Source organism: Silurus meridionalis, chromosome 21, assembly GCF_014805685.1.
Source record: "Silurus meridionalis isolate SWU-2019-XX chromosome 21, ASM1480568v1, whole genome shotgun sequence".
Lineage (NCBI taxonomy): Eukaryota > Metazoa > Chordata > Actinopteri > Siluriformes > Siluridae > Silurus > Silurus meridionalis.
The window spans coordinates 11267670-11295666 of record NC_060904.1 but is presented as its reverse complement, the minus strand read 5'-3'; the positions used below and the strand labels follow the sequence as shown (position 1 = coordinate 11295666).

At 36.1% G+C, this 27997-nt stretch overlaps 1 protein-coding gene across 1 annotated transcript in view; it reads left to right on the top strand.

Moving 5' to 3' along the window:
* Positions 1–27997, top strand: part of LOC124375501 (vacuolar protein sorting-associated protein 13B-like) — a 95866-nt gene that overhangs the window by 10444 nt on the left and 57425 nt on the right. The window contains 14 exon segments of the mRNA XM_046833914.1: positions 14–195; positions 520–691; positions 1281–1540; positions 2565–2660; positions 2791–2913; positions 3064–3201; positions 3876–3963; positions 6312–6497; positions 6626–6792; positions 6941–7135; positions 9339–9460; positions 11959–12143; positions 17597–17722; positions 17886–18065. Of these exon segments, the coding sequence (XP_046689870.1) occupies positions 14–195; positions 520–691; positions 1281–1540; positions 2565–2660; positions 2791–2913; positions 3064–3201; positions 3876–3963; positions 6312–6497; positions 6626–6792; positions 6941–7135; positions 9339–9460; positions 11959–12143; positions 17597–17722; positions 17886–18065 (2220 nt within the window).

Below are 27997 nucleotides of genomic sequence, written 5' to 3'. Positions count from 1 at the left end.
CTTCTTTCTGCAGCTCCTAAACTTGTTTTGAGGAAGGTGATCAATTTTGCAGACTGCACAGTGTGTCTAGATAAGCGGAATGCCAGTGGGAAAATCGAGTTTTATCAGGATCCGTTGCTTTACAAGTGCTCCTTCCTAACCCGGCTCCATTTCACTTATCACAACATCAATTGCAAAATCCCAGCAATCATCAAAGTAAGATGCATCTCTCTTGGATTTCCCTGTCAATTTTTTCTTCCTCTTTTTTCTGTGTCCTTATTAGAACAATCAGCATTTATTATTTAATTAAGTAACACCATTAGCTGTGAGCAGTGTTATAATTAAGCATGGATATTCATTAGTCAGATTTGGGATGTTTCTTTTTTTAAAGATGTAACAGCTCCTTGTTTTCATTTCTCAACTTTTTTCATCTATTAGGGGGAAAAAAGCACTTTTGAGTCTATTATGTGTATGTGTGCATGTAGGCGTGTAGTGGGCGAAACAAATTTTTTTTTCTTTGTCCATGTGTATGTTTTTTAGATGCACACAATGGTTGAGAGCCTGAAGTTGTCTCTGACAGACCAACAGCTCCCCATGTTTGTGCGGCTGCTGGAGCTTGCAGTGGCTCTGTATTATGGGGAGATAAGTGTTCAGCGAGATGGAGAGAAAGAAGAGAGTAGCTCTACAGCTGAAGTTGTGATCAACATTCCAGGTTATTGGATTTACCTAGACTATCCTCGAACCACTTTACTGTTCACACCGTGTGTTTAGGAAGATTACAGTATTCACAGCATGCTAATGCTCTATTTTAAGCCACATTTATATCATATGCTTGATTGTTTTAAATGTGAAGCGAGACTTGCTGGACTGATTGAGCACTTTGTGATATGAGAATATGCATTACCTGCCGACTGCTTATACACCTCCTGCTTTTTACATATGCAGGTCATTAAAGCATGACCGCACGTCTCATATTTTACACCCTTTGTGTCAATTTCTGCTAAAGTGTACATCCATTACATTCACTTAATACCTGATGGTCAAAGCCATCGAGGATGTAGGGCTGATATATTTAAGAAAAGTGTAAAGAAAGGAAAAAGTACTGACTGCTGGAGCTCTAGAGAGAGATGTTTAATTGAATTATCATAATTTTCCTTGGGATTCCTCAGTTGTAACCTAAAAGTATTTTTCTATAAAAGGACAGCTTCAATAAGATTAAACATTCCAGTATGATGTTATTCTTGCTCCCCTCTTTTTCACCCGTCTCACCACGTCTCAGTTTTGTTCTCTCTCTCCTTCAGCAGGGGTGGCGAGTGAGGGAACGGATCCGAATACATCGGGGCAATTTTCAACCCCAGATCAATACATGCACAATGACAACGATGATCAGGGCTGGGTATCGTGGGCCTGGTCCTTTGTCCCAGCCATCATCAACACAGAGGATGAGGAGGGTTATGGTGAGATGGAGATCAATGGGAATCCCAGCCCACTACAGTCTTCTATGAGGGACCCCATAGTCTCTATCGGGTTCTACTGTACCAAAGCCTCTGTTACATTTAAGGTATGAATCAAGCATAAAGCTTTTCGCTTTATTTCAGGGCTAACAAATTCATCTGGGGTTTATTATGGGACACATCCTGTCAAAATATTACAATAAAGAGGCTGCACTAGCGGTTAATAATTTGTGCTGTATGCTTTTTATTTTGTAAGCCTATTTATTATACTGATTCTTCTTGTTTTTGGTTTTCCTGTATACTGATCATATTTTTTTACCAAGCAACACAGAACAAGTTAAAGAAATAGAATTCTGGGGTGTTGTACAGTACTGGGTGTTCTACAGTACTGTATATGTGTTCATTATTTAATTATACACAACTCAGACTGGGAATTGTGTGAGGGAGGAATTTGATTTTTAGTTGACTATTTGTCCATCTGTATATCGTTCTGTCCATCCAAGATTATTGTTAGCATGAAATTTCATGACCAAACTGTAGAATGAATGTTTGTAGGATTTGTATGGAATTGTTATTGTGGTATCATTGTGCCCCAAATTGAAACCCCCACAAAAAAAACCAAGAAACCTTTCTTTCAGGCCATGCCCATGTTGGATTTATTTTGGAAATGTAATTATCTAGATTAAAGTCAACGATAACTATAAAGCTTTACAATATACTAAAACGGTACACATATTTGTCCCAGCAATTTTCATTACAGGGCTTTTGGTTAGATGCACATGTGTACCATATGAAATCCTTCTTTGTTAATAATATTAACTGCATTAATAAAAAAAAAAAAAACAATTTTATGTTTTGCATTTCTTCTTTCAACTGTACCAAAATTAAACCAAACAGCGACTTATAATGCGAGGAACGTACCAAATCGTGAATTTTGTGTACCGTTACACCTCTTCAATATACAGTACACTTTCATGTGTTTTGTGGCTCTCTGCGTTTGAGCACGTGTATTTGAGGTGTCCTTGTTTGCCTGGTGATCGTACTCTCAAAATATTTTAGCTAATTGTTTGCTTAAAACATTTGTTTTTCTGTTACTGATATGCATTTTTTTCTTTTTCTTTGTTTCTGTAGCTGACAGAGAGCAGCTCTGAGAGCAGTTACTATAGCCCTCAGAAAGTGAAGTCACAAGAGATTCTGTGTGTGGAACAGGAAGGTATCACTGTGGAGGTGAAAAAATAAACCCTTAATCATAATTCACAAGATTCTTGAATCTACACTAATGCTGAAATTATGTATTTTATGTTCTCTACACTGAAACTAGAAGACCTTTGCAAATCTGTGCCTTCTTCTCTTTTAGGCATTGATGATGGGAGAGCAGTTTTTTGACTGTCAGATTGGGATAGTGGGCTGCAAAGCTTTATGTCTGAAAGGATTCATGGGCATGTGGGACTTTGAGAGCAAGACAGGCAGCAAAGACGAGGTAAACAGACACTACATTTTTTTATTTTACATACACATTCTGTGGGAAATAATATGTAGAAAACATGCTGTTATATCATTTTTGCCAGTCGTATTGATTATCTCTGTGTGTGCATATAAATGGTCATCTTGTGATTGTGCCCCACTGCAGGATGCTGTGTTTTTCCACTGTGGAGAGAGTCTAAGCTTTAAAGGAACGACCTATTTGACCAATTCGCTCTTTGACAGCCGCAGCCCAGAGAACAACGATGTCAGTGCTGAATTCATACTTGATACCAGCCTCCACAAGGTATCACTTTATTTTCATTTTTTTTAATTTTCATCCTGTGCTGAGTTTTATGTTTTTATCAGGTGTAGATGCTGTAGATTTTTCCTTTTCATATTTTCACTGTTTGCTTTTCTTTTACTGTTTTAAAATACAGATTGCTGCTGTACATCTTGCTGATGTCAGGGCGTCTGTTTGTTAGTACCACATATACAAGGGATACTGCACACAGTGCCACATGGTATCAAATATTTTATATGAGACATTTTTACGAGTATGTGTAATTGGATCTCTTAGTAAGATGCATCTCTTTCACACTGATGAGTCCTCCATTGGAAGTGGAGGTGCTGATTTTTATTCCAGCTGTTTTATGCTCAGCAGCCAAATGTTAGATTGAGAGAGCAGAGGAGGTCTGCTTTGGGTTGTGCCAGGAGAATAACGTCATCTGCAAATACTATGGACGTTACCCTCTAGCCCCATACAGGATATCTCTACATGTTTGGCTACATATTGAAAAATGTTACAATAAAATATCTTTTTGCTTTTTAGTGCAGCTAGTGATCTGTTTTTGAAATATTTTTGCTGTTACGGCATTGTCTACTTACAGGATCTTTTTGATCATGTCTACTCTCATGCCTAGTGTGGCTTCCTGTTTTGTGTTTTTCTGTAATCTGAAATAAACACTGCTTTTATGGTAGGAAACCTACACCGAAGAAGCAGGACTACAGCGTTTTGGCGCCTTCTATCTAGATTATCTCTACACAATGGAGAATGAGAGTGGAAAAGGTACTGTCCCACATACTCATCTAGTGTTGACTCATCCCTCAACTTTTTATTTTTTTATTTGCTCCTGTCAAGATGATTAAGTCAAAAAGAATCATTTCATCCACATTTTAACCAATGAACAATAAATTGGAAATACTGAATTATAGTAAATTTCCGAGTCTACTGACTCTTCTGTAAATTATATTTATAATTAATTATATATTCTTAATTACTTATGTTCATTCATAATTATATGAAGTATTAACTGTTGTCAGTTTACAGTTAACCAAATAGCTGATTTCTAAAAATTTTTACTAATTTAAAAATTTGCTGGCAGATAGATTTGTATTTTATAAATTTATTTGGATATCTCTGTAAACAGACTGAATAATATTTTGTTTGATTTATAATAATCTCTTAGTAAATAATAATATGTTTATATTTGTATATTTAAAAGATATATTCAAAAGCTAAATATATATATGTTTTTTGGATGGCTTGAGATAATTATTGAATTTTAAAGTGACATGGTGACAGTAATGCTAATTTATAAAAGTACAGGCACTTGTCACTTACAGTGTAATGGAAATGAAAGACTTTTGTAGGAATGTGGTGTGGGGTGATGCTTGGCTTGTCCCACGCCCGACTCTGTGACTTTTGTCACTTTTACAAAAACTGAAACCTAAAACGTGGCTGTGCTTGGTGCTGACTTCATTTCTCAGTCACGCCTATGCCAAAAGGCGAGAAGCAGACAAAAAAGCCCCCTAATCCACTAAATCCTGGCCAATTTTCTTTAGCTGGCCTCTCCAAGTCCCAAGAAATGGGCATATGTTTGATATTAGCACTAATCTGGTTTGGATCAGTGGGAAGAGGAAGTGCTGTTGCTCACTGCAGTTTTATTTTCAAGTTGTAATTTGAACTTTTTAACTTCACACTTTAGACCTAACTCATGTCTCAGGGCCTCAACTACTTGCTTCATTATAGATAGAGCAACAGGTGGAATTTGAACTTATAGCCACAGCTTGTAATAAAGAGCAGCTGTAAAAGTAAAAAAAAAAAAAAAAGAGAGAGAGAGAGAGGACACTAGGGAATTAAGACCTGAATGAGAATACGGAACAGAGGAGTGCTGTTATATTGGTCTGACAATAAACTGTAATGAATAATTCTTGAATAATTGGTCCTATTTATTATATGGTACGCCTATGTCCTTTATGGCCACGTCCTTTACTTTGGGCTAAAATCTATTTGTCATCCAATACCATGAAAAAACCCCAAGAAAAGACATATGGTTATTAACCTTCCCGGATTGAAAAATTAGAAAAAATTATAAAAATGCATAATTATTTTACACGTCTGAAACAGTTCAGGTAATGTTTGTTTAGTTGTTAGTGTGACTATATTAACAGTAGACATTGTTTTAAAGCAGTGAGGAGGATGAACAATTCCACAGATCAGTTTTTTTATTGTACAGTCCAGTTACTTTGTGTATTTTTAAGTCTTAAGTTTATGTGCCACATTGACAACCTAAAAATTACATCGGTTTGCTTTTCACTATACACCAAAGACATGTTTGAGATTATAAATAAAATAGTAAAATTTGATATAATATTCTAACAGTGTAGTGTAGACCTCAGTAGGATCTGGTGAGTATGTTCTTGTATCGCCTTTTTGATGGAAGGAGGTTAAAAAGTTTGTGACTGGGATGTGAGGTGTCCTTGATGCTGATGTGAGCTTTGCGCAGACATCTGCTGTGGTGAAGGCAGGTAGTTGGGTGCCACTGATGCATTGGGCTGTTTTGACCACCCTTTGCAGGGCTTTCACACACAGTGGAGCTTCCATACCATACAGTGATGGAGTTGGTCAGGATGCTCCCAAATACAGGCGGTGTTGTGCTTTCCTAACCAGAGCTGAAGTGTTCTGGTGCCAGGACAAATCCTCAGAGATGTAAACTCCCAAGAACTTTAAGCTGGAGTCCCTTTCTACCTCAGTTTGATTGATGGAGACTGGGGAGTGTCTCGTGCTGTTAGATTTCTGAAAGTCCACATTGAGTTTTTTAGTGTTCATGGCGTTGAGGGTCAGGTTGTTGGTGGCACACCACGTTGTCAGGTTACAAATCTTTTCCCTGAAATTCATTATATAATGAAGAGTCTCAGTGTTGCTGAATTGGAGCTTAAGCCATAGAATATCTTTAATGCTATTAGCCTAAAATAAAAAAAAATCTCCAAAGCTGGCTACTAATTTTTTGTACACTTCACATTACAGTTTTGAGTGTTATTATTTTTTTTATGATTTTGCTGTTGATTGCTTGTTCCATGGCTAACATTTAACATTACCCTTCTAACATTGACTTTGTATTCATGTATTAATAGTACAACAGGATTATTCTCTGATGGGAAAGACGGACTCTAGTCAGTCGGTTCAGGAAACGTCAATAAAACGACTGGCGATTGGCCCACTAGATCTGCTACTTCATAGCAGTGCGGTCCATCGCATCTTGAAGATGGTTGCTTGTGCCATGGACCACGAGTATGAACCGTACTGCACACTAAATCCAGGTGACTATTACACAGCCCTTGACTGAGCAAGAGCATTAACTGTTAATAAATAACTTTCTCTAGATTGGATAGATCTTTTTCTTAATCCTTCCATTGTTCTCTCTGTATATCTATGATTCCTTGACTAGATGTAGTTGAGGAGAACAATGAGGTTCCTCTAGGGAATGAGAAAGAATTGGAAGAATTTATCCCAACACGGCTGACGTGTGTGACACTACTGAAGGCTTCTGTTACTATCACCATGGCTGAATTCAACCTGTTGCATATACTACTTCCTGCTATAATGGGCCAGAAGGTTCAAGACACACACACACACACACACACACACACACACACACACACACACACACACACACACACAAAGCATGCACACAGCTGTGCATACATTACAACCAACTACATATATTCGTATATTTTATGCTTTGTGTTTTTTTTCCTGACAGAGTTTGGCTGTGCAGTTGACAACTACACAGTTCCATCCAGTGAGGCCACTGCCTGCGGTTCGTATGCAGGTAGAGAGGGTGAACCTGGAGCATTCTGTACCAATGTATGGCCCAGAGCTCATCCGCACTGTCAGCAGCCTCAGCCTGCCCTCAGACAACCTACTGCACCACTGCTACACACACTGCTGTCTGAAGGTAATCAATTCCCTGGTATGCCCTGGTATGCCCTTGGGCCGCATTCATTCAATGTATTGTCTGGATTTAAATAGCTATTGTTTATGTTTAGAATACAGAAACTAACCCTTAATAAATTAATTTATTAAAAATTAACCCTTATAATCTTATAAATTAAGCCAAGAAAAAACACCCCAGGGGGCAGGGGTTGAGGGGTGATTGATATTGATTTAGGGTACCATGAGGTGATTCTATGTGACTGAATTTGTATCTGCTTTATTATTATTATTATTATTATTATTATTATTATTATTATTATTATTATTTATCATTATCATTATCATTATTATTATAACTGTTAGTGTTGTTGTTTTTGTTACATTTTATTTTATAAAGTTATATATTGCATTTTTTATTTACTTTTCATGAATAATAAAAATTTTAATGAAAATGCAATGAAAAAAACATCAAAATCAAATAATTTGGTTTGACCACTCTTTGTCTTTCAATTCTTACTTTTGCACATTTTGTACACTTGCAAAAATCAGGGATTTTGTGGATCAAAATCAGGTGTATGATTAACCAATTATACCTTGTAGGTGCTAATAAACATCAATTAATTTAACTGAAACGGAAACAGCTGTGTAGGAGGAATAAAACTGGTTGAGGAACAGCCAAACTCTGGTCTAAAAGTCAAGGTTGGAACAGTTTCATATCATGGGTCATTCACCATTAGAATACTGAGCATAGCAACAAGACACAAGGTAGCCATACTGCAGGTTTCTCCTAATAATGAATATCTGCAGGCAATAGTAAGACATTGTATTAGTTTCCTACAAGTTTGGGTCTGCTTTTCTGTAAATTGGTTGGAGGTTTAATCAGGATTAATGTGTTCTCAATGCTTAGACAAATATTGATTTATTTTGGATTTCTCTGTTCATTTACATTTTGTTAACTGATAAGCATAATCTATTAACGTATATACATATGCATATAAAATATATAAACATTTAATTATCCATCACTTAAAAAAGAAAAACACCTTTTTGCTACCAAATGTAATTGAGCATGACATCAGGCAGACTTAAATACATTCCTCACAAGCAATTTTATATATATATATATATATATATATATATATATATGTATATATGTATATATGTATATGTAATATGTGTGTGTGTAAATATTTGCAAAATTGCTAATTTGGAAGTACAGTTCAATGAAATTTTATTTGTGTAGCTCTATATATATCATATTATATATTTTGTTTTTATTTATATATATATATATAATTGCAAAATCTAGAAGTAAAAAAGCCTGTTTTTAGGAAATGCAATCTTTTGGCGTTTCTGCCAGTCGGGCCTGGGTAGGTAATCTGTAGAATTGAGTAACAATTTGAAAATAGTATTTCATCATGGACCAGAAATACTTATGCAACTTGAATGAGTGAGAGGGTCTATCCACCCTAACACAGAGCCCAGTTGAATCTTGTTGTCGCGTGCTGGGATTGACCAGACCTTGTCAGATATTCCTGCAGCTTCTCACTGCCAAGTTCTTGCCCTTTTGTCGATCTTCTGGGACATTCTGTTCTTGTCAATGCCACTGTGATACCCCCTTTTTCCATGTACCATAAAACATCATGAAGGTCATCTAATAGTTTGAAAAATCTTTTTATGCCCCTTTTTAGCACCAGTGGGATGCTAATTTCGCTTTTCATTGTATTTTTTATTACATTTGATTGCCTGCCATATGTCTGTTAAATATGGAGCTGACTTGATTTATTTTTATGCATCAAAAGTTTTATTTTTTTTTATCACAAAAGCCTCCAATTTTAACAGTGAATTCTTTCAGCCTTAATTATAATCATGTCATCTAAATATGTTATTTTTATTTCTGATAGCTCTAGATATTTGTTTTCCATTTGTTTTCTGCTAGATGTGTTTGATAAAATTGACATTTGAAACATTTTATTTATAAAAAAATTTATATAAATGTGGAAAGGCAAATTTTAAGAAAACATTAGTTTTTTTCTTTAATCCCATGTGTAGATGTTTTTGATAGAACAGGATCTGCAGGGCCTGAGTGTTTATGCTAATTCATTATATGTTCGATGGAGCAGTTTGAATGTGTGTTAATTTATTATAATTTTGGATGTACAAACAATCTTTCTTTTCTACCTCTCTGCTTTTTCTTTTCCTTCTTTTTCTTTCTGCCTCTGTAGGTATTTGAGTTGCAGGTTGGATTGACCCTGCTGGATATCGAGGACACACCTCCACTCCTACCCATAATTCCTTGCTTTAGTACTGCACTTTATGGGAAGATACTTCAGTTTCCCACACGATGGTAAGGAACACAAGTACAGTGGGATTATATTCCAGGCACAATCACACACATACTGTGATATGTCTTTTAACAAGAAACAGAGGCAGATTTTTACTTATGGAAAGATACAGTCATAGACAGAAGACAGTAAGTCAGTGTTATAACTGTATTTATATAGAGTGAGAAATCAAGATTTTAAAAAATGCAGGACGGTTTCCTTTCCACGCACACATCTTCGCTCTCATGTTGCGTTTGTGAAAGTGCTGTGTAACTCTTTAAGCTCAGAGATGATTTCACCCCATTATTTTGGCACTCAGTGTGTCTGGACCTCATATGCTTTCAACTAACCTGCTGATAGGGAACTATACAGCAGACCAGCACAGAACACACAGCCTCTCTTTCTCTTGGTGTTTTTATTTTATAATTTTTCCTGATAATGTCACTTGAACTTTAGTGAAGCTTCTTAGACTGTTTGACATTGCAGAAACCAAGCGGATGTATAGTTTTTGAGTGTTTGGAGTATTTTGAGTTTATGGATGTAGATTTATGTGCAGCAGGGTTGTAATAGAAGTCAAAGCCTCTCATAGATGTGAAACATCTCTTCTATTTTCTAAATTCAATACACTCAACATAGTTTCACAGTTCCAGCGTTCCAGCTGTTATTTTGTTTCTGCTAAAGGGTGGGAATAAATCTGAAACAGGCTATTTAACAAGCACAGGTGGGTGTCCACAAACTATTGGCCCAGTTGGTCTACTTGAACATACCCAGATAACCAGATAAATCTGTGATCTTTTAAATGTGTGTGTTTTTTTTCTTGAAATCCAAACTTAGGTGTACAGTCACTTTGAGTAACACAAGTTGTCTTTCATAAGGTGTTAAAAAGATTCCTTTGAGATGTTAAGGTGATTGAATCACATTATCATGCTGGAAGGACTGGTCATAAAGCGATCTGTGGTTTGGAGCTCTTATCGAATGAATCGTGAGGCCATGATTATACTACAGTCAAGTATATTTGATTAGAATTATGTATTTCTCTATCAGTATTAATAATGGTCATTATTTAAAAATCATTGCATGTTCTTTAAAACAAGGATAACAGTCTCCCTCTGAAAGTATTTAAATGGAAAGGCCCATTCTTTTGTATTGTAGCATGAAAATAGACTGGAATACCTTTTTTTTCTTTTTCTTTTTAATGTCCCATTTAAAACTTATTTTTAATTTGTTTGACATGTCATATTGACCAGAATTGCTAAAATCTCATAGCTCATCCTCCTCAAGATTTGATATGTTTTGTTCTCTGAAATGCTTTTCTGCATATTTTTTTTGCATTGCATTAAGCTTCCTGGTAGCATGAAGCAGTCTGTAATATCCAGTGCTCTAAAGTAAACAGCTTCTAGACAGTAATTAATTAACAGTCTCACATAATGGAGCAGCACACGGCCATATTAACTCTTCTGAGGTGAAGGCCACACTCACATAACAAGAAACACATGAGCACAAACGTGAGTGAAACAGAAAAGAAACAATGTATTGATCCAGATAGATACAAACAAAATTAGATGTCAGGATTTTTGAGTCTGTTTTCATAACTTTGGTCTTAAAATTTTAGTAAATTTGTGAATGCGAGATTAGCGAATAAAATTGTTTGATGATTGATCTTTGAATCTTATTATTTTTAATCAGTGACTGAATTTTCACACATAGATTCTGCCTTTACGTTCATCTTGCATCTTTTAAATACAACGTTGTTACTTTTAGTTCTGCAATTTAGCAATTTGTAATTAAAGATATTTACAGTATGTTTGTTTTTTTTTGTAAGATTGTAAAATGGCATGGCATCTGGTGTAGGTTTTCCCATGGTTTGGTCTTATATTTTGATCTTACTTAAACAGTATTACCATAAATGCATGAAATGGATTCTCGCTATAATTTAGTGTTTTCATGTGCTGTTATCCTAAAGTAGACAAAAAAAAGTATATGGACAGCAAACCATAACATTCCTTTTGTGCATCCTGTTTTAAATGTAGTTTTCAATTATGTTGCCTCAACTCAACTCCCATGGGAAGATGTTGCTCTAGATTTCGGAGCGTAGAGATGGCTAGAGAGATTTGTGCTCATTCAGCCACAAGGACATTAGTAAACTTGGGTAGTGATGTAGGGTGAGGAGGCCTGGGGTGCAGTCAGTGTTTCAGTTCATCTCAAAGCTGTTTAATAGGGTTGAGGTCAGAGCTCTAGAGCAGGCCACTCAAAACCTTTCACTGTAAAGCATGTGTTCATGGAGCATATGTTCATGGAGCATGATTTGTGCACAAGGTCATTGGCATGCTGCAGCAGGTTTGAGTCTCTTAGTTCAATTAAAGGAAATATAAATATATATATATATATATATATATATATATATATTATTGTGTGCCTCCACCTTTGGAAATCTGTAGTAAACAAGAATGACCATTGCTACCAATCACATGTGTTTAGATTAATTTTCTTTTTTTTTTTTTTTTTTTTTTTTTTACCTCAGGCCAAAGAGGTCCTCAGTGTCCATAACAGAGTACCTGTTTGAGTTACCTAAATTCACAGTGCAGGCTACTCATGCTCAGATGTTGCTGCTACACTGTTTGTGGCAGAGTTGGACACACAGCACGGAAAGTGGCGTCGGACCCACTGCCAGCGACTCACTTATCAATGAGATCTTCAGAACGAAAGGTACAACCGCACACATGCTTTCCTTAAGCTTTCATTACACCACACTCACACTCTAAACTCCTAGGCTTCATGATACCATTATTAACCTGAAATGTGTACAGAAATGTTTTAAAAATGCATTTAGCCTGTGATCGCTGCCTGCTGATCAAGATTGGATGGCTTCTGTAGAAATAAATTAGAGTTTCTAAGTTTGCTAAACGATTTTATTAGTTTACACACATCCCTACACAGTACGCCTTGCATTGAAATGACACAAAAATCTAATTTTCATAAACTTGAATGTACTTATATAAAGGTTGGTAAAGAAAATATAAATACATAATAGGAACTTTAAAAAATAGGTGTTGCAACTGTATGAACTATATTTTTATATAGTTTTAGATCTAATAGGTCCATTTTAGCAGCTCATGAAAATAAATCATGGTGATGCATCATTCTAATAACAACGACAAGCCTTGAACAAATGAAATGAAGACGTGTCACAGCTGACTGCTCTCTGTTACTATATAGTATTTTATTAAATTTTATAAATTTTATATTAATATTAAATTTTAAAGCATCTACATTATAAAAGTTGACTACATGGTCATCAACTATACAGTGTAGCATGTGTATGTATGATTTGTTCAAATGTATTCTGAACAGCAGACCACACAAATTCAACACTGGAAAAAAGAAACCTCTTTTTCCTTTTCTTGTTCATTGTGTAGTATAATTGCAGTGTGAACATATTTCTGATGTATCAATATTATCCACACTATTACCCCCCTTTTCTCTCTCTTAATTTTTGCAGTATTTCGTATGTAGAAATGTTGTTTATTACACCACATTATACATTATTAAGTTTAATTTGTTGTGAATGAAGACTTAATGACAAGTAATACCATAATTTCCGGACTATAAAGCGCACCCAAATATAAGCCGCACCCACTGAATTTGACAAAGATTTTTATTTTGAACATAAATACGCCCCACCTGTCTATAAGCCGCAGGTGTCTACACTAAAACTAATGAACTTTACACAGGCTTTAACGAAAGACAGTGTCTGTTACACGGCTTGTATCTAAACAGTAGCCTACCAAGAAAGTCATTGTTCACTGTCTTCCTCCTTCCTTTCACAACTATTTATCTCGGAAGTTTTTCTTTTGGCATTGTTGTGCGTTTAAAAATCACCATCGGTGAAGCTTTTCTCCCGATGCCGTGCAGCTCAGAACACAGGTGAAGTGTGTTTTTTCATGCCCGGTTGTTTTCAGCGTGATGAATTATTCGCATTTCCTGTAGACAGTCCGAGTGAGAGGCAGGTCAAACGTCAGAGGAACCTCAACCGTATTTATGATGTAGTGTGCGCCCGATTTGATATAAAGAGTCTTATTGGTTCACCTGAACCCGTTCGGCAATGTCATTGGTCTAATGTTTTGGGGCTCAGTTTTTTGGCTTAAAGCTTGTGAAACCGGGAAAAACCCAGGAAAAATCCATAAATTAGCCGCTTTGTTGTTTAAGCCACGGGGTTCAAAGCGTGGAAAAAAGTATCGGCTTATAGTCCGGAAAATACGGTATATATAGTTTTTTAATAGCTGATATGTGGTAGTGCTCTGTGCACCCTGCTCTTATAGATAATCCTCTATAGACTCAGCTTTATTAAACCAAGTATTCAGAAAGAGTGTGTATCATGGAAGATTCAGACATCATACTGCAGGTCCTTGGTGATTGCAGCAGTGTGATGTGCAGTACAGGACTGTGTGTTGATCATAATTTGGAGTAAAATGTAAGGTTTTTTTACCGACACATATTTGCTAAATTTTTGTTGCTCTGAATATATTTCATATCCCGTAAATCATGTGATCATATTGCATTTATCACTTCTAATGCAAATGTCAGATGACTAATCAGCCTTATATTATTTGGTCATGCTGTTCAGAAGCAAAGCTGGATTGTATAAATTGTTCAGTGCTAGCTAACTCTGATTAGCATGTGAGAGTGTTTGTGGTGATGCTGCCCTGTTAGGCCTCACACTCGCACACTGTTTGGGCCGACAATTGTGCAGAGTTTTTACTGAACTGCTTCCAAACTTCTGTGACATTGTCCATATGGCAGACCTCCCTAGAAGTAAGCCTTTATGTGGATGTTAAACTTTTCCAGCTTTCCAACATCCATATATTTCCTCATTTCTGGAGGTGTTTCATATTATTGCATACTTGCTTTGTAGGTTTGACGTATTTTAATAGGCAAAATTGGATCATTATTTATTCTCAAAACCTTCTAAAGGAGAGATATGATGGAGTGGAGGAATACACCACCAAGATGCAGCATTTTCATAATTCAAAGAGTTGCTAGGTTGCCACAGAACGCTTACAGCTTAATGTTCAGCTAACTTTGCTCCATTGCAGATGTTATTTTCATTACTGTTACTTTCATTAGAACCAAGAAAATGAGCATATGACAGTTCAGACTGTGCTGCAACAAAGGAGTGAATATTAAAGAAATGTTGCAGATTCAGCCAGTGATACATTTCAAAATTTACATTTCAGTAGGCATTATGATATTTTTTTGTTTTTTCTTGTAAATATTATTCTAAGTGAATTGGACTTTTTCGACCTTTCAAGCCACCAATAACTAATAACGGATGGTGGTGATGTACCTGTGACTCTTTTAGTGGCTTTCTGTGTTGTCTGTACTGTAGAACACTGTAAAATGCTTGGAGCAATGAAGTTGTTCTGCTTTTTCTCGTTAACAAATATTCAAGAGCTGTTTGGACATAGCAAGCAAAAGTTTATAACATCTCTTTTCTCAAGGTTTCACTGACTGAGCGACTATTCTGTGTCCTTTAGTTGTAATGGTTTTAATAACAAATATTCAAGAGCTGTTTGGACATAGCAAGCAAAAGTTTATAACATCTCTTTTCACTGACTGAATGACTATTCTGTCCTTTAGTTGTAATGGTTTTAATAATGTGGTCATTAATGATAACTCAGCATTAGATGTATCTAAAATAACACGTTCTTCACCTACATATAAAATAAACCTCTTTAGTAAACACACTCATTCTTACCACCAGCTCTTTTTTCTGGCCAAAACTGCAGAAATTCAGTGTTTTCATACTTTAAACATTTTTCCAGAAAGGGAATTACTTTAAATCTGGCTTTACTAGTTGATCATGATGGTACTCCAGATGCCCCGTGCATGTACACCAGCTCATACATGTGCTGTGCATAATATTTGAAGTAGTTCTCATGACTTGACGTGGCGTATGTGTGTATATCAGCAAGTGTGTGTATGTGTGTGACTAAGATGACTGAGCCAGCTGTTGGGGTCTACCCGCCAACTGTTTGATGTTTGATGGGGTTTTTAATCCTCTCGATACCCAGCTGTATGTTAAGGCGCAGCTGCACCTGCCATGGTGCATACACACACACACACGCAAACATATGCACACACGCACACACGGTATTAATCCTACAGTCCTAGAAGGCTAACAGTGAGAGAAAGAGAAATGATTTTCTCCACAGTTTTATTTTTCTAAAAGTGACATTGGCTTCGTTGAGACTGATGAAGTGCAGGTCACATGGAGGCCTGCAGAGTTCTGTCTAGCAGGTCCTGCTGAGTTCCTCTCACTCCCCCACTCTGCCCTGTGCATGTGTGTGAGGAAATGAAATGCTGTGTATTTGGCACTGACTGCCCGTGGGTGGATGGGAACAGGTGATGTAAGCAGTTTTGTCTGGGTTGCCAACTCTGTAACATTCTACCCCTCGTGGGGTTTGATGGAAATGGTGCCTGCGAGGGAAGATTTGATGTGTATCATTTTAAGTATCATTCCACTAGCTATTTGGTGTCACGCTCCACCTGGAGCTAACTGTGGCTCATCATACGACTTCACTGTCTAACCCACAGACAGAGAGGCAATTTTCCACTTCATTTTCTCGCCTCTACCTTTTACACGCTGCCTGTTTTTCTCTTTGTGGTGTTCCTGAAATATTTTGAACAGCTGCACATGCAGAGTGCCACCTGCAGTAAAGCAGACTGGCTTCTGGTTTAAATGTGTGTGGAATGTACGAGTGCTTCTTAGATTAATTGCTTTAATTTGTATTACAGTGAACAGTGCTTACAGGCAATTTGAATGGGCTTTAGTGTTTAGGCCCGGAGTCACCATCATGGTGCCTGCGGGCACCAGATCGCCTGCAAGGACCACATGAGTTGCCCGTGGGCCTTTTCTAAAAATAGCGTACCATAGCGTAACTTACCTGTGAGCTGCATCTTTTTTAAACTTACACTTACATTGGTGTGAATTTGAAAATGACAATATTAAAATATGTATGACTAGATATAGATGCATATCATTAATTATAAATAATAACATATAATTAAAAGTAAATTGAGCAAAGTTGTTATTTTAGAACTTTATTATTTCTACTTGTGTGTATCAAACTGATAGCCCTACACATTAATCGGTACCCAAGAAGTAGCTCTCAGTTTCAAAAGGTTGGTGACCCCTGGTTTAGGACATGGTTTGAGAAGTCATATGTGGTCCATAACACCCACATTCAGGCCTTTCTCAAATTTGGAAGTGCTTTGTATGATGTATACTTGTGATTTTCTTTCTGCTGGACCTTAAGGAACCTTAAGGAACCTGTTCCAGCATGAACTATATGTACAGAAAGAGGTCCATATAGATATAGTTTGTATGTGTGGAACTACTTGAGTTGCCAGCACAGTGCTAAAACCTCAACCCCACTAATGATTTTGGCCAGGTCTCCATGTCCACAACATCAGTGCCTGACCTCATAAATGCTTTTTTTTTTTTTTTACTTAATGGGCACAAATCCCAACAATTATGCTCTTAAATCTAGTGGCAATGACAAGTTGATGGACTGAAAACGTAAGTACTTAAGTACAGTAACAAAGTATTTGTACTTCATTACTTCCCACCTCTGGTGTGCTTTATGAATAAAACGAACTGAAATCGTGAACATGTCTCTATTTTCAGTATTTTGGACAAATCAGCACCGTAAATTGCACTTTTATAGGTATATAATCAATAGTGATCACATTTACTTACATTTATGATTCTTCTGACAGCATGCAGTCACTTCATATTTGAATCAATTAAATAAATCAATCAGTTATGAATTTAATATTTCCAAAATCACAACACTACTTTATGAGCTACATGTAGTTTAAACATCACAGTTTATAGTTATTGTTTATAGTCACTGCTGGATTTTTTTTCATTTCACAAGCATTGAGTTCTTGTGTTTTGTGGATACTACTTTTAATACTGTGTTGTGGCATGAACTAATAAAAGCTGGTATATGTCTATTTACTTGTGTTGGGTGTCATGTTAATTTGTTTTTTGATAGCTTATGGTGTATTCTTTTTTTAAGTGTAGTATGTAAATATTGTGTGTGTCTGTCTGTGTGTGTGTGTGTGTATGTGTGTATGTGTGTTTATGTGTGCAGGTGTGAAATGTGCTCCTACTTTAGAGGTATTAGTACAGAGTGTGGAGCTAAAGGTGTGCCAAAAGGCCATGCTATGGTGTGCATCAGGAATGTTAGGAGCAGTCACAGTGTGTTCCAGGACCCAGGGTGAGTACAGCTGAACCCTGTTATAGTTTGATGTTAATGGCCTTGTTTTGCTTTTATTGATCAAAAATATTTTTTCCTTCATGCTTTGTAAAGTGTGAATGCCACAGTATGCTATGCCGCAGTTACATGTTTGTGATTACAAGTATAGTGTGTATTAATGCAGGTATGGGCGAGTGGCAGAAGGAGCAGCTGGTGGTTGTGCTGCAGGGTCCGGCTGACACTCGAGAGTTATACAGTAGGCAATGGCTGTGTGAGAACCGCCGTCCACAGTCCCTTCTAGCTCCAGACCTACTCACTTTCTCGCTGCAGATCCCTCAGCCCACCGGAGACTGGCATAATTCTGGTGGGTAGTTACACATTTACACATTTACAACTGTATTTGTGTATATTTTTTTATATTAGATGGGTCAGTTTTCCATAAATCTCCCTTTATCTCATTCTCTCTCTCTCTCTCTCTCTCTCTCTCTCTCTCTCTCTCTCTCTCTCTCTCTCTCACACACACACACACACACACACACACACACACACACACACACACACACTAACAGTGCTGTCCAGTCTCTCATTCAGATGTATGTCAGCATATTGCTTTAATGTCCTTAGCTGAAATCAGAGATGTAGTATCTTAGGGAATGTGAGAGGTGCTGAAGACAGATTTATTGTAGCTCACAGGAATGAGACACCAACATTATAGGCCCCTAGGTCATCAGACATGTTACTCTCTCTATATTTTACATTCTCTTTGCTTCTTAAAGATGCACAGGGGATGCAATGGAGAACTCTTTTAATATGCAGACTGAAGAACCTTATGTACAGACAGTATGGAGTGTTGTATGGCTTGTTGTATTTTTGGGTATTTGCTCTCACATACATAGGAAGTGTGTGTATTTTTGAGTCAATTGTAGCAAAAGAAAGAGGGTTGTGTTGGCAGGTTTTAAAAGCTGAGCAGGACAAAAAGAAATAATATTGTACTCTAGCTTGCCTGATATTCTTCTCTAAAACTTTTCACAAAACCTTTGGTTATTTTAGGTTTTTCCACAGAGCAATGCTTTTGGAGGTTGTTCGTATCAGCTCCTAGAGAGCATTCTACCTGTTTTCAAGTCAAGCCGAGACTTTTGAGTTTATAAAATAAAAGAACAAATTTCAAGTGGAAACTGCATTTCACCCCCCCCAACATTCCCTGCTACATCTATACACTTATCCCTGCGTTTAACTGATGCCTGAAAAGATTCATCATATAAAGACTTATCAGTACGCTTGTACCACCTCAGGACCTCCTGCTTCACTCTGTCATCAGGGAACCACCACGAAGGGAGTCTTTCAAAATGTTTACACCATTCAAATGTCTTACTGCTGCTGAGCGTCTCCTCGTCATGCTTTGCTTGAAGTCTTCTGTAGACATCCGCCGGTTTTCGCCTTCGGTCACAAGAAATTTAATCACCCGCTGTTCAATGCATGCACTAACACTGTTGTATGCCATCTTGATTAACGGTCTCTGGACCGGCGACATGTGCCATCTATCAGTAATAGGACGGAGAAGCTTCTTACTCCTGCATGTAATACCACCACGCTAGCATTCATTTTTATACCTGTAAAATTAAAAATCTCGGTTAGACTTGAAAATCCATCTTATTTTTTTTTTTGCATAAATTATCTGAGAGGTTCTGACGTACAATAATACTAGGGAAAGAGTCCATAATCTCTGGTTTTGTGCGAGCTGCCCCTCTTGCCAATGGCTTAAAAAAACTTTCTTTAGCCTCAACAAAAAAAGTGTGCGCTCTCAATCTTTTTTCTGTATCCAGATCGTAATAGGTGATATTACGTTTACTTTTTACGCTTAAGATGCCTATATACTGTACTGCAGTATAAACTGCTTATGTTCTTCTCCTTTTAAATCTAAGACCCCCAAAATACTTTTTTTTTATTTCTTTATGGCTGCAAGGACGATATCAGTACTAAAGTTGAAACCATTTCTGCACCTTAAGTAAGGAATCATAATAATTGTCAAGTCAAGTTTATTTGTATAGCGCTTTTCACAACAGACATTGTCTCAAAGCAGCTTTACAGAAATCAACAGTCAAGGTAAATGGTGTGTATTTATCCCTGATGAGCAGCCAAGGCGACTGTGGCAAGGAAAAACTCCCTTAGATGTTAGGAGGAAGAAACCTTGAGAGGAACCAAACTCAAAAGGGGAACCCATCCTCATTTGGGTGACATCAAGAGTTTGATCATAAATCTTTCAACAATACAGAACACTGGAGAGTGAGAACTAACATGAGCACTGGAGTATAAGATTATAAGAAAATGTTCTTTCTACAGTCTTTGATACAAAAGTAGGAGCTACTGAGCTCAACATTTGTGATTGTCAGACCATGCAGTTTGACAAAATGCAATGGCAGTACAAAAATAAGGGATGATTGTATAGGTGTAGTGCAGCATGGTGCATTGTAGTATAATAACAAGTCTGGAGTGTTTTTTTCCCCTTATACCAGTGTTATATTGGTCATTTTAATGGTTCATTGATTGATTTAATGTTTTGGAACATCTGAGAAAGAAGTTAGTTACTGTGCTAAAGTATGTTATCAGTCCGATTCAAATATTCAACTTTGCTGTGGTAAAACGGGTCAGTGACACATGCTATAAGAAAATTGACCGAAACAACACTAGTTTATGTATATAACCGCTATTTTCTGAAGAAAAGGAATAACCCTGGACTGTGTCATACAGCAGTCGTCGCATGGTGAAAAAGGGCAGATGTGACAATAATGGGTGACCCCACTTTATTATCCTATATCATATGTTGCCCCTTTTGAGGCAACAAAAGTTATATGCATAATTGAATGTAGAAAACCTGAATTTACATTGAAGCCAGATGTTTTCTGGTCAGATCTTTTTCTCTTCTGACTTACACTGTTTTCTCCAGAGCCCAAACTCAAAGTGTTGTACAAATAATTATTGGAAATTAACTCGAAATGACAAGTAATTTCCAGATTACATCAACATGTTTTCTCATCTCTCACATACAAAGTCTGTTTAGAAAAATAGGCTTCCTTTTGAATTCCAATATACCCATATGTTTTATATCTAATTGTTTACAAGTGAATAAAAAAGAAATTCCACTTTACTTAGAACATGGAAATTGTGCCCTCCCAATACCCCTGTTGACACACCAAAGGACTTGGAGGCTGGAGCACAGTCAGATTGATCACAGAAGGATCCACGCCGCATATTTAAAAATAAAAAAATTATTTTATAGACATCAGGGCAGATGGTAATTTTGTACTTGATGAATGTAAGAAATGTGTGGTATATTCATTATTGCTTATGTTTAAATAAATGTTATTGCTTATTTATAAATAAAAAAAGTAAAGATTTTGGTCAATTTAAATCCTTAAACAGTAATCAATCTATTTCTAATTAAATGACATGAACAACTAAAAATTAAAATGCCTACTTGGTAAATAGAACCCTCAGTTGAAAACTCATTTTATTTTCGTCATCTAATTCAGACTCCAAGATACACATTTCAACTGTGAATAATTTTCTGTAACATGCCTGGAAATCTAAAATCTACTTTCTGCAGAATGAATATTGCTGAAATCATTAAATTAACATGTAACACAGATTTGGGGCAATCTCTGTCAGCTCAGCATTTCTCTTCTGACCTGCAGGTGTTCTGTAGACCTTGTAAAAAGAAAAAAAAAAAGGGAGTTTTCAAGGGCGAGTTTATAATTATAAAAAAAAGAGGGGAGGAGAGCAACGCAAGGACATTTGCACTCCTGGCTGCAGCAGCAGCTGCAGGAATGACAGTGATATATGTCTTTTATTTAAACATTTTTTTAGAAGTATTAAATTTATTCAAATGTTCAAAGGTCCCAGTCTTAACACTTGCGGAGGTCATTAGCAACTCTGTAATCATCATCTAAAATATGTTTAAAAAATGTTTTTTTTTAGACGTTTTCATATATAATAACACCTGATGTTCTTAGATATTCTATAGATATTTTTTTCGAACAACTACGGCTAGGCTGCTGTGGTCTGGATCAACCAAATAAACAAAATCTCTGACCTGATATTGAAATAAATCATAATGACCCCTCAGGTAGTTCAATCCCTCAGGTAGGGATCAACTGAAACATAATGGGCACTTTGGAACCACCTGAGGGGTCATTCCATATTGAAACAGGACTCCAGCATCAAGTGCTCAGGTTCTACAGCCGTTTTTAAAGTGGAGAAACAGTGTTTATTATAAAGCAGCTTGTGATATCATTCACTCCATATTCTGCTTTCAATTCTGTGTGCTCGGATTGAGTGCGTTTTCACACACTTTGCTCCAGGTGGTCTTCAACTAACAGGCTAGTGCCTAATGGAAGCAGGTGGCACAGGTTTCTGGTTGTCTTTGAAGTTCTTTCATCCCTAAGGAGACATCAGAGCCCTCTTTCCCCCCACAGCCATTCTAGCTTGAAACCCTGCCTTAGTCTTGGTTTTAATATTTTAAATATTTGGTATGTGTGTTCGTGTACGTGAGCGTGTGTTAGTGCATTTTTGCATGCTTGTGAGACATTCTTTATTCAAAGCTTTTTAATGCTACTGTGTGCTCCATTTCTTAATGCTAAGATTAAATGCTGTGCTTCTGACACAGAAGTCAGAAGATTCATCTCTTTGCAGTCATAATCCATTAGTTATCTAAATAGTTTTCAGTTCTCACCAAGCTGGCTCTACTTTAGTAAGCTCTGTGTTCTTGTCTATCCACCTCACCTTGTTCTTTGGCTTAGTAATTCTTGTGCACTTATTCAGCTGTTGAATGGCATGCAGTCTCTGAAGAAACCAGTTTACTTTAGGAAATGAAATGAGCTTTAAACTAACTGTATCTTGGCTCAGGAACAGTGCTGTGGCTCGGTAGCATTTTTCAATAGCTTCTAGTAATTCTCTTATTTCTCAGATGCACATTCAGACAGATAAAGTTAATGATTAGGAGCTTTCACATGCAAGAGGTTTTTCTTTCATGCACCAGCCAGTCTTCTTTTCTCTGCAGTTATATTTTTGGACTCACAATGTACTTAACGTCACTTATTTTTTATTTATGGTTCGTCAGATATTCTTTTATTTTGTGTTGAGAATTGGTCATCTTCACCCAGCTGAGGGCAAAATAACAGTGGGGAAATGGGTCACTGTGTATAAAATCAATCATGTCCAACAACTCTTACCAGAAGCTGAGAGAACAAGGTTAATGTTTGTTTATTTACATTATGGTCTGTTAGTTGGCTTAGTGAGAAGCTGAGAGGAGTAGGGCAAGAAGTCTCCTCATGCTCTTAGTAAACTGAAGATCACTGAGTGTCTAAAGATTATTTTGGATCAGCCTTTTAAACTCTTTTAAGGCATGAGGCCTATCATGGAGGAAGTTAATTTAACAGATTATAGTATTTACAATAATAACTTGCTTTTGCAATCATTTGTAACATTTTAGGAACATTTTTTTAAATAGACTTTTAATATATATATATATATATATATATATATATATATATATATATATATATATATATATATATATATATATATATATATATACAGTACAGACCAAAAGTTTAGACACACCTTCTCATTCAAAGAGTTTTCTTTATTTTCATGACTATGAAAATTGTAGAGTCACACTGAAGGCATCAAAACTATGAATTAACACATGTGGAATTATATACATAACAAAAAAGTGTGAAACAACTGAAAATATGTCATATTGTAGGTTCTTCAAAGTAGCCACCTTTTGCTTAGATTACTGCTTTGCACACTCTTGGCATTCTCTTGATGCCTACTTTTTTGTTATGTATATAATTCCACATGTGTTAATTCATAGTTTTGATGCCTTCAGTGTGAATCTACAATTTTCATAGTCATATATATATATATATATATATATATATATATATATATATATATATATATATATATATATATATTAAAAGTCTATTTAAAAAAAAAGCTCCTAAAATGTTACAAATGATTGCAAAAGCAAGTTATTATTGTAAATACTATAATCTGTTAAATTAACTTCCTCCATGGTATGAGCAGGTGTGTCCAAACTTTTGGTCTGTACTGTATATATATTTTAAAACAATTAAATTGTGTGTGGTCATTGCACTGTACTGTGGTCACTGTTTCTCTCAGGTGGTTTAACATTCTTAGTAGTATTCCAGACAATTTAAGGTTTTGCAAACATAAAATCAGTGGTGTAAAGTTGTTGATTAAATGTACTTTGTTACTGTACTTAAGTAATTTTTTTTGGCTTCTTTCTACTTTTACAGAGTATCAAAGCTATAAGCAAATTTTACTACTGTATCTAATAAACTGCATTTATGATTCAGCTACATTTAGGATATATCTGCTTTTTACTCTTACATTATATTTTAATTGACAGTAACCGTTACTAAATACAGGATTATTTATTCTGCAGAAGTGGTGATATTGTTGAAGAGGCTGTTGTGTTGATCTTGGTTAATGCAGTGTTGAGGTATAGAGATAATATAGGAAAAGATATTAGATAGATATAGGAAATAAAACTTTACAAATCATCTGTTTTTGAATTTTCACTAACATGTCATGGGGTTGTGGATTAGTGCATCTTTAAGCTTACATTCAATATGAGTGAAATAATCAAGTACTGTTAAAAGCAGATATTCGCAAGTATTTTTATAAAGTCATATTGAAATCTGTAACTTTTAACTTTTAATGCAGTAAGTTTTGCTTCAAGTATGATTTTCAGTTTACACCTCTGCGTGAAATCGCACAGACCATTGCACATCCGGGAAAGGTGGGTCTTGCTGGTCAGCTACTGGATGCAGTAAAATTTCCAGTAAATTCAAATACATTTTTCACCAAGGACTAATTAATTCTGCAAAGAATGCAATGCAAAGGCAAATTTTTCCTTCAACATGAAATATAATTGTGTGAGAATGTATATGTTTACATGTACACATGCATATTACCCATTAAATCTGCCTTTGTTTGTGGTAAAATCTATCCTTTACATACGGTAGCAGGTGAGAGTATGTTTTGATCCTGTTATCTTTTTGAGTCCTTGGCTCAACGGTGGTTGTATATCTGGTGTTTTAGACTTCTGTAGTGCTGTGAGATTAGAGGTGCAGCCATGACAGTAAACATTCTAAAAAGTAAAGAGACATTATATTTACTACAGTATGCACAAATGTATAATTTAATTTCTTGTTTAATTGTTAATGGATTTTTCTAACAATGAATTCAGTCTTTTTTTACAATAAGGGTTAGTTGAAAGGTTAGTGATGAGAATAACGATTAAATAGTTAAGATCAAAAAGTGTTGGACTGACAAGGAAATTTTTTTCTTCACACAGCACATCACTGCTGCATTCTGCTTTTCGGATGCTTTGTTAAGCTTCTATATCAGCATCTTTCATTTGTATTAAGAGTTTTGTCTTTCACTTTCCTCTTAAGGAGGTGTAATGCATGTGGTAATTTGGTTAAGATCTGGTGGTTGACTTGGCCCGTTTACAACCTTCAACTTGTTTTCTAATGGTTATGTGTTCTGGGTCACTATCTTGCTACCTGATTATGTAGAACTGTTCATTGGCAAATATATTTTTTTCTGTAGTCTTTTGAATTGAAACTGCGGCTACCATCATCTTAATTTATTAATAAAGATTAGCAACTATGCTCCAGAAACCAAAACATTGCCTCAGATGTTTTTGGCCGAAAAGCTTGTATGTTTTGGATCATTTTGGTACACTTTTGCTGTTTGAATTAAATGTATAATGTTTTGTTGTTAGTCATGGATTCCAATATTTTTAAACAATTGGAAAATGTCTGGGTTCAATCAAAAGGTTCAATTACACAGCATATCTAGATCTAGCACAACTAGAATTTCAGAAAACAGAGGAAATGTTGGTCTTTAAACCTAATTGATTCCAGCATATAGCAAACAAACAAACATATTTTTGGAGGGATTGTAAGTGCGATTGTGTCTGAAGATAAAGCTCCATCTACATAAATGATAGAGTGCAGGAGTTTGCATTCCTCAGGATAGTAAGAATAGGATCTGGTTTGCCGCAGGAGGCCGCAGTCTACAGACAAAAATGTTCAGTGGAGCAACACATCCATAACATTTTGTTGGATGACCTGAATTTTGTAATTGTGTTGCACACAGTATATTTCCTTCCTACTTGTTAGCTTTATGCACAAGGATTTTGGTGTGTTTATCTTGCATCAGGGAAAATCTCAATTGTTAATTCTCATTAAAGTTTTGGGTTACTGATTCACATAACACATAACTCGAGTTAAGATGAACTGTGCACTCAAGGCTAGTTTTCTGTTCTAGTAGCTGAACAAATTGGTGTCTCCATGGTTGGTTGAAGATGTTAAAACAAAACGCAGTGTGGGATGGATGGGAGCCCAGTCAGTGCTAGACATTCTCATAATCTGTCATTCTCTCCTCCCATCCAGATCAGTTTGGGGAGAGACAGCTAATGAGCTGAGGAAGAAAGCCTTTAGTGGGAATCATTTTCAGGGAGCGCAGATAAGTCATAAAAAACAATAACTGTTTGAGAATCCCAATGGTGCAGAATCTGTTTTTTTTTTTTTATCTTCTGTATTGCCTTGGCTCTGCTATACAGTTGTTTGCCTTTGTGTTCTGCCATGGTCTGTCTACAGTGTTTACAATGTACATTAATACATGCACAGAAATGCAGTGAGCAAAGTTAAAGATTAATGCACCATTTAATTGGGCACGATAATTTGAGCAGTTGTCACTTTATTAATACTGATGGTGGTGGACAGTAAATATAATTCATGACCGTACTTCAATAGCTTTTTTGTGTATCTGTACTTTACTGAAGTATTTCTGTTTGGGATGACTTTTACTTTATTAACTTTACTACATTTCAAAGTCAAACATTTTTTACTCAACATTTTGCGAAATCAGTCGTTCCTTTTTATTTATGAGTGGATAAAATGTTAACTGGTCAAGCCACCAATCAGGGTACAGTTCAGCATCAGTTCAACAGCAAGCAAAACCTTTTGAGAGTAAGAAATGATGAAAGAAACTCCTGACTCTAACTTGCCACAGCACCCATTGCCTTTTTTTTGTGCAGTTTTTTTTAAGTAGTTGAAAAGAAGGTTTTTGGCTCTTGCTAATTTTAATAGATATCAAGTTTTTCACATAACCTGAGTTGATTAAACAAAGATTCTTGTGACAAACATGATTATAGGAAATTATAGCCATAATAAATCATAGTACTTTGGATTTTTTAGTACATTTGAAGGCAAAAACTTTTGTACTTTTACTATATTGTAAGTTTAAAAGGAGCATTTTTACTAGAGTAATATTTTACCTACTGTGTCTCTACTTAAACTCAAGTACCTGGTTTGTTTACGTCGTTTACAACTGAATACTGACAACTTTTTTTTTTTATTCTGCAGCTTTTAAAACTTGCCCTGTACTATGCTAAATAAGGCATATGAGGTACCTTAGCTAGTGAATGCTAGCTAATGATCAAGACAACTGACAAGGAAACTGTATGACCTAATGGGAAATGTCTGATTTTTTAAATCCATGCTCATTTAAAAAATGTTCTCCACTATATCAGATACCATTGACAAAGAGACTGACCAAATCGAGGGGATGTTCTATGGTACAGATGATGACAAAGCACTGATAATTCAGTTCCCTGAACTGGAATAGTTTAGACAGTGAAAAAAGACTGTTAGGAGAAGAAGGTGGAAAAATCAAGTCAAGTCAAATAGACTTTAGCTATATTGTCTGAAAACTTGTATACATAATACATAGCTGTATAGTAGATACACAACAGTGTGTGATGAGTGCAGGACTAAGAACAATATACACAGAGCAGTAAATACCCTGGACAGTAAATACATAGAACATGAACTGTAATTAGAGTTTTGTGTAGTGTAGCAACAATAAGTGATGCAATAATTTAGAACTGTTTTTGGAGATTACGCAATTTATAGAATTTCAATTTATTTAAAGACAACATATTTCTATGAGTAGAAAAAAGTAGAGAAAACGTCACAGACAACACAGGTCAGTGCAGACGGCAAAGATAAGCAGTGTGAGAGTCCTGAGAGAACAGTAAACACAAAGTGTGCAGCGCTAAACTCATTCAACGTATTGCACTATGGTTACCTGAGAGTTAGCGAAGCTATGTGTTCGTGAGGAAGACTGTTAATGTGTTACACTAATGCAATAAAAGCCTGCAGACTGACTGCTATCCTGGGCATCCTGGACATT